Source organism: Vigna unguiculata, chromosome 9 (assembly GCF_004118075.2).
Source record: "Vigna unguiculata cultivar IT97K-499-35 chromosome 9, ASM411807v1, whole genome shotgun sequence".
Taxonomy (NCBI): Eukaryota; Viridiplantae; Streptophyta; class Magnoliopsida; order Fabales; family Fabaceae; genus Vigna; species Vigna unguiculata.
This window is the reverse complement of record NC_040287.1, coordinates 40,750,964-40,759,695: the sequence shown is the minus strand read 5'-3', so window position 1 is coordinate 40,759,695 and position 8,732 is coordinate 40,750,964. Positions and strand designations below refer to the sequence as shown.

At 28.0% G+C, this 8,732-nt stretch overlaps 1 protein-coding gene across 1 annotated transcript; it reads left to right on the top strand.

Annotated features, from left to right (window-relative positions):
- Positions 1 to 2,547: 2,547 nt before the first annotated feature.
- Positions 2,548 to 4,057, top strand: LOC114162935 (uncharacterized acetyltransferase At3g50280-like). Its single transcript, XM_028046952.1, has one exon. The coding sequence runs from the start codon at positions 2,609 to 2,611 to the stop codon at positions 4,013 to 4,015; it is 1,407 nt and encodes a 468-aa protein (XP_027902753.1). The 5' UTR covers positions 2,548 to 2,608; the 3' UTR covers positions 4,016 to 4,057.
- The last annotated feature ends 4,675 nt before the right edge of the window (positions 4,058 to 8,732 follow it).

Sequence of the window (8,732 nt, the reverse complement as noted above, 5' to 3'; positions counted from 1 at the left end):
TTTAACACACAAATAATAACCTAGAAGATAACCACATTTCTCGTGGTCCACAGGATAGGACTTAGACATATGATTTTATTTTCTTGAATTGAAAGATTTTGCACCTCTCAAAGCATCACTCACTCCCAATAAGCATGCTTTCACTAAGTAATAAATTAGGACCAATATTCTCCTCAATTATAATGGACTAAATTTTTTATACCTATTTGATTCTATCATATTTCATATCGAAACTAGGGGTGACAATTAAGATTTGGTCCGACGGGCCGGCCTACAGGTCCACACAAAATACGCGAGGCGGGCCTAGAAATTAAACCCACAAGCCTGTGACAACCCGGCCTGTATAAACTCGTAGCCTACGGCCCGCACGGATCAACTTGCAAGTTCGCATAAAAAAAAACTTGCACTTGTGTATATTAGTTACTTTTTTTATAGACTCTTGCATTAACGTTCCAAATTCTTGTATAACTGGAGAAGACAAATATTATGTATTTTTTAATGTGCTAAAATTTAAAGAATATATTATGTATGTCATAGTATGAATATGATAAAAATGTTGAATTATCAATTTATCATCAAACTCCCCAAAGTCTTTATTTAATTTTGTGAACTTCTTAAAAATTTTCAATTTTTAAACATTGAAAGTTTTATCATAAAAAAAAAGCAGGCTAGTTCGTGGGCCAAGTGATATGTGGGGTGGATCAGTGATTTCTGCCTACATAAATTGTGCGGGACGGAATGAGTCAACTCGTGATGTGCAGGCCTTATGCGGGCCGAACCGGCCGCATTGTCATCCTAGCCAAAACACCCAATCATAAAAACTTCTCCAGACTCTAACAACAAAGTATATTTTTTCATAGAATTATTCCTCATTAATCTTTTATGATATTCTTATGTTTTTCTATATTAAAAAAAACATTTCCTACTTCTACTATTTTCTATATAATATTAAATTACTATAATTTAATTTATAATTTTTTAAAATTATAAAAGTTCATAAAAAAGTTTATAGAGACTTGTACATGGTACTAGTAAGAAGTTAAGGACAGTACCACGATGTTGGCATCTCAGCTACTCGGAGTATTAATTGAGTGTTTCTTTTTGAATTTTGGTATATTTATTTTTATTAATTTTTTTTTTTGTGTAGATGCATTTATTTTGGTACAGGAGATGATATTAAACATGTGAAAATCATTGATAGTCTAAGGAGATGATATTTTTTCCACCTTCCAGGGGAAAGTGACAAAAAGAAAAAACGAAGAAAAAAAATGTTTTAATTATATCATGATATAATTAAAACTGTTTTTTTAGTCTTTGAAATATTTTCGGGTTTATATTAATTTCTTAAAGAGAAAAAAATTAACTTTAAATAGATTAATTATAAAGGATATAAAATAATTAAAATTCAAACTGAAAAAAAAAATGAGAATACAATCTGACATTTTCAATTATATAAAACTATAACCTTATTTTATACTCCGTCTTTAAACACAAATCACAGGTTTGAAAATAAACAAATATTATTTTAAGAAATTATTCTCTTTTAAGCAACATATCTTTGATAGAAAGATAATTAATCGCTCAAGTTGAAATTCATCACTTAAGATATGCTACTTATTGAAAAATTAATCTTTTTCTTCTCATATTTAATTTAAATATAATTTTACTTTAATCTGAGAGATACATATGGTAACTCTGTTCTTGAGGGAAAAAGAAATAGAGAAAGGACTCTTGTTGAAGTTACCCTTAGTTATTATTTCTGGTATAGTACAACTACTATCGTTTTTAATGTGGTTAATATAATATTATTTTACGTGTCGGTAATATAATGTGATATGATTTGTTTGTCGGTCATATAGTTACCCTTAGTTATTGACAGTTGTTTGGGTATGTATGTATAATCAGGGAGGGACAATATTCCTTGCCATTTAAATTCAAATATTTTTCTTTTACTTCTATCACATTTTTATCGACAATTTTCCTTCCAGAATATTCCTTCATATTATACTTTCCACCATTTCTTAGCGTATGGCATGACCAAGTGGTAGTGTTATTATCTAAACTTGCTTTCAAAAAATAATAATATATCAGTATGTGATATGCATGTGAAAAGTATAACCCATAAAAGAAAGTTAAAATCTAACATAATCAGTACAAATGATCTTATTTGACTCAAAATATCATGCTAAAGTTGTATTTTTGTATAATATATTATAAAAATAATAAAATAACAACTTGTATATCACATGCAGATTAAAATATTTTCTCTCTTAAATAAAAAAAATCAATGTTTATTTTATTTATATGCTTTTTTTTGTCTCATTTCTTAATTATAAAAAAATGAAAAATTATTAAAAAGAATAGTTCTCTTCTTATAACATCTACCAAATTTTATTATTTACAATATTTCAAATACTTAATATATTTTCATGATAATATATATAATTCTATCTTGTAATTTCATCCTTTATAGCAGTGTTAAGAATGATTTGTCAATATTTCAAAATTTATCCAATAAGTTAGTATTTATAGTATCATAGGAATAGTATATCTGGCTAGAATAAATATAGACTCTTTTCCTAAACTTGGAAACACAAAACACAAAACAATGATGTGCAAGAGTTCCATGAAGACAATGGATGGTCCTGTAGTGCAGAGGGTTTCAAAATGCTTTGTGAAAGCAAGCCATTCCACCCAAGAATCAAATCAAATCTGTCACCTAACACCTTGGGATCTTGCCATGTTGTCTGCACACTATATCCAAAAGGGTCTTCTCTACAAGAAACCTGAAACCCTTGTTGATGAACATGATTTCATAGGAAATCTGTTGGAGAAGCTCAAACACTCTCTTTCTCTCACCCTCTCCCATTTTTATCCATTGTGTGGTCGCCTTGTCACCCACAAAACCAAAGACCCTCCCTTCTATGCTGTTTCCATCGATTGCACAACCAATTCTGGAGTTAGATTCATCCATGCAACTTTAGATATGACCATATCTGATATCCTATCTCCCGTTGATGTCCCACCCATTGTTCAATCATTGTTCGATCACGATAGAGCACTCAACCACGATGGTCACACCATGCCGCTGTTGTCCATCCAAGTCACCGAGCTAGTGGATGGTGTTTTCATAGGTTGTTCCATGAACCACTCTCTCGGTGATGGCACTGCTTACTGGAATTTCTTCAACACGTGGTCTGAGATCTTTCGAGCTCAAGCTCAAGGCCATGAACATGATGTTCCCATATCGCACCCTCCCATTCACAACCGCTGGTTTCCGAATGGTTGCGTTCCACCAATCAATCTTCCATTCAACCACCACGACGAGTTTATCAGCAGGTACGAAGCACCCATGATGAGAGAGAGAATATTCCACTTCTCAGCCGAGTCTATCGCAAAACTGAAAGCAAAAGCCAACTCGGAATGCAATACTACAAAAATATCTTCGTTCCAATCACTGTCAGCACTTGTTTGGAGATGCATAACGCGGGCGCGGCGCTTGGCGCGTGATCAGAAAACAAGTTGCAAGTTATCGACGAACAACCGTACAAGAATGGATCCACCACTGGCTCAGGAGTACTTTGGGAACTCGATTCATACACTGAATGCAGGAACAGCCACTTCAGGGGAATTGCTTGAGAACGGTCTGGGTTGGGCAGCATGGAAGTTGCACATGGCTGTTATAAACCATAACGACAGAGTGGTGTTGGGATGGGTGAGAGAGTGGTTAAAATCTCCTCTGATATATCAACTTGGTCGTTATTTTGACCCCTACTGTGTGATGATGGGAAGCTCACCCAGATTCAACATGTATGGAAATGAATTTGGAATGGGAAAAGCAATAGCAGTTAGAAGTGGGTATGCTAACAAATTTGATGGAAAAGTTACTTCATATCCAGGCCATGAAGGAGGAGGAAGTGTTGATTTAGAAGTATGTCTTTCGCCAGGTGTAATGGCTGCGCTGGAATCCGACCAGGAGTTCATGGATTCAGTTTCAGTTTCCAATGTTCTCTAGATCATTATCCGCAATTAATGTAGTAACTTTAACGTTGTTTAAGGTTTTATCCAAATCAACTCCTAATATATTAAAAGCTAAAAAAAAATTGTTATAAAAAAAAAGGAAAAATAATTAGATGAGAGTATTATACAAATATCTCAATATTTTATTTATTTAATTAATATGCAATATAGTTTATAGAAACGTTTGTTTTATTTAATTTCAATTAAATAGTTAGTTTTTTGTTATCTATAATTGATTGATTTTTGTGAATGGCTTAAGTTCACGTTAACTTGAGCCAACAGAATACACATTTAGCACAATTCTTGTCGTCCTGAAATTTTCTTGCTGAGGAAAAGATAGTAATTTTATTTTTTCTCTTGATATCATGTGTAGTTGAGAAAAGAGAATGGAAAAAATCGTTTAAATCCGATTCACTTTAATTAATTTTAGTCTCTACAACTATTTAATTGTATATATGTGTGATTTCTAAAAAAATTAGAATATAGTAATTTGGTTTGTTATGAATTTATATTCAATTATTAACAATAATTATAGGTGTATCTGACAACAGATGTGAAATTTCATCGTTATATTTTGATAAAAATATTATTACGTAAATAGATATTTAGTATTGCTATATAAATATGACAACGTATGATAACTTTCTGGAAACTAGATGACATATTAACAATGAATTAAAGTGACTTAAACTGAACAAAAATAATTAATTAGTGTTTTTAGAAATAAAAATTGTATAAACTATGAAAACTAAATATAAATTTAATAAAATATTTTTAGTAGAAGAATCCTGAAGTAGGTTTGTGTTTGTTTGATTCACAACAAGATAAGAATGTACGTTTTCTTTTTAAGAAAATATTTAATTTTATATTTTAAATCATAAATGAAAACATTTTAGTTAGCACAATTAAAATGTCATGAAAAAGTTTTCTTTCGTACCATGTTGGAATCTTTTAAGATCGTATCAAGTGGCAAAAAGCAACAATGGTTTATGTTGGAAGGCTCAAGGATGATATACGGTGGAAATCTCATATCAAATTAAAAAAAAATTTATATCGCCTTATAAATTAATTTTATGAAATTGAATTAAAGTTAAAATTCGATTTTTAACACGTTAACTATAATTTAAAATCTATATAAATAGGTGTCAGTTCTCCAATTCTAATAACTTTATAAAGTGACTATAAAAAAATAATCCAAATATTTTTTTATATAGAACTGAATTATTATTTCAAATTTTAGTATCTGAACATATTTTTATGAATATTCAATCACGCATATAATTGAATTTACTTTGGAGATTAATATTGAAACATTATACGAAACTAATCTTAACCAATAAAACATATCTGTTACGCATGTATTATAATCAGACTTTATATCTAACAGTTTTACAAAAAAATATTTATTAGAAGATGATAATATGGTATGAGATAGTTTTAAATGTAAAAATCCGATTGTAAGAATACAAAACTTATTTTTGTTTTTCAAAACATTATAGTTATATTAAAATATGAGTCTTTAGTTTGATAAATAGTGTGGTTTACTTGTCAAAGTAATATTGGTGAGAGACATTTGGCTTGAAACTCATGAGTCTTGTGGCTATCAGAGAAGGAAGAATTGACAAAAAGAAAAGGTTAAGATAATGTGTGGATTTGAATTATGAAAGAGGTTGCGAGTTAATGTGGGACACGTCTGCCATGTTTATTTTTTTTGTTTTTGCTATCACCATTACTTGCTTAAAACAAAATATTTTTATCGATTAGACCAGTGTCGCAATTAAATCGAGTCGACAAACAAAAAGAATATTTGAAAATAAAATTTTCAAGTCGTCACCATTATTTAAAAAATTATAGAAAATCATAAAAGTAAAATGAAATTAAAAAATTTATCTAAAATAATTTCCATATCAAATATTACTAAAATAATTTTTAAAAATATATAAAAATATTTTAATACTAAATTATATATAATTTAATTAAAATAATAATAATAATTAAATATATAAATTTTTTGAATATATTATTTAAATTTTATAAAATATTTTATTCTGATGCCCAAACATCACATACTCACCTTACCAGGTCTCCCAATTATCCGTCAACCTGTAGACACAGAAAGTTTATCGGTAAATATGTGGGATTTGCATCTGCTAGACTATACGTGTACGGAAAATATGACTAAAGACAAAACACTGAACATCACTGTGCTCACATGGCCTACTAGGTTATCTGTCAACCTGAGAGTTTATCGGTAAATGTGTGGCATTTGCATCTGCCAGATCATACTTGCACGGAAAATATGAGTAAGGACAAAAAACGCTCACCTCCTGAAGTTATTGAGTCTGTTTGTTTCGAATTTTATAAGATTAATATTTTAGGTACAAATATCTATTTTGGTACAACTATAAAATGAGTTTAAATAAACATGTGAGGAAGCATTGATGGTTGCACGAAGAGGATGATATCTTCCTTTCCTTTTCCTCTTAGGCTGCTTCCAAGAGAAGGAAGGAATTTAGAAGATTGATTATTTTTAGTCATTCGAATATCTCTACTGTGTATATTAATTTTGGAAGAGACCAAAAGAGCAAATTAATACAAAAAACTTCACATACACTAATTATAAATAATAAAAAACATTAAAATTGTTTTTAGAAAAATAAATGCTGAAATTTTAAATCAAATAAAAGCGAAAAATGTTAAATATAATTTTAGTTTCTTAATTATAACTTGGAATTAAATTTTATTTCGGTCACAAATTTTAATATATGAATAACTAAATATATTATTCAACACCAAACAAATTTGCTGATGTAACAAATATTATTTGATTATGAGAATTATATTCATTAATTAATAAAGTTTGAGATAAAAATATTTAAAGTTGATGAATATAGATTAATAGGAAAGCTAAAACATTAAATTTAGATAAAAATATATATTTTGGAATTACATTTTTCCCTCGTGATTTTGGAATTACAATTTTTCCCTTGTGATTTTTATTTGAAACCGGTCTTCTTCATGGAAACGGTGGTTTGTGAGGCCGTTGTAAGGTTGAGATATTACTCTAGGAAGCGTTGAGTGGAGGTCATGGTGGTTTGTGAAAGTCCAACACGCATTATGAAAATAATTATATCTGAATAAGTTAACCATTAGGAAAAAGATTACATAAATTTTATACGATCAATATAATAAAGTAACTAATGTTTCCAATTTTAATTACATTCCCATACTCATACCCATCTCCGGAAAAAAATACCATTCCCATTCCCATACCTAAACTCAACGGGTATCAAACTTTTGTCTCATCCCCATCGGGTAACGGGTATAATCTAGTACCCATATCCGTACCCGTTTTCTTACTACTTTAATATTAATTTTAACTAATTTTTATAAAATAATGAAAATTACAATAAAGGAAACATAATATTATCAAATATTCAATATTAGGAGTATGGTTGTTTCTTTGATATCAAATACTTTGAAATAAATTATAATTGTTTATATTTTAGATTAGAATACCAAATAAAATTTAATGAGAACCAAAACATTTATTAAATTTGCAAACTAATGAAACCTAGTTGATAAACTTTAAAAATATTTTTTAAAAAAACTATAGAAGGAAAAAATATTTTTAAAAAATATAAAAGGAAAAAAATATTTAAATTAAAATATATTTTAAATGTTTTTTTACTTCAATTTTTTAAATTATAATGAATCTATATTTTATACACTAATAAAAGTTATAATACATCACTTGATCAAAATGACGCAAAGAACAAATAATAAACATAATAATAAAATTTTAAAATAGATCTTGTACCTTTTGAACCACAATATATGTTGAATGGTGGTAAAAAAATATTCATGGCAGTTACATTAAATTTTTATATTGTAGTAAATAAAAATTATTTATACAATTATAGTGAAAAAATTAAAGTAATATTGTAATGAGTTAAAAAAATAAAATAATTAGATAAAACTTATCGAAATAATATTCTACATGATGAAAATAAACAAAAAATAAAAATATTAAAAAATTATCAAATGTGTGTCTTATAAACAATTTGGAGACTATTGGAAGGAATCACACAAAAGGAAACAAATATATAATTAAGGGTATGATAAGATGAAAAATTTCTTAGAGATCTAAGAAAACTTTTCAAATATCAACATTTATACTCGATAGTTGATAAAAAAATGACGCAAAGAACAAATAATAAACATAATAAAATTTTATCATAGATCTTGTATCTTTTAAACTCCAGTATATGTTGGTTGGTGATAAAAAATATTCATGACAATTACATTAAATTTTTATATTGTAGTAAATAAAAATTATTTATACAATTATAGTGAAAAACTTAAAGTATGATTGTAATGAGTTAGAAAATAAAAAATAATTAGATAAAATTTATCGAAATAGTATTCTACATGATGAAAATAAACAAAAAAATATTAAAAAATTAACAAATGTGTGTTTTATAAACAATTTGGAGACTATCGGAAGAAATTACACAAAAGAAAATAAATATATAATTAAGGGTATGATAAGATGAAAAATATATTAAAGATCTAAGAAAACTTTTCAAATATCAACACATATACTCAATGGTTGATAAAAAAATGACGTAAAGAACAAATAATAAAACATAATAAAATTTTATCATAGATCTTGTATCTTTTAAACTCCAATATATGTTGGATGGTGATAA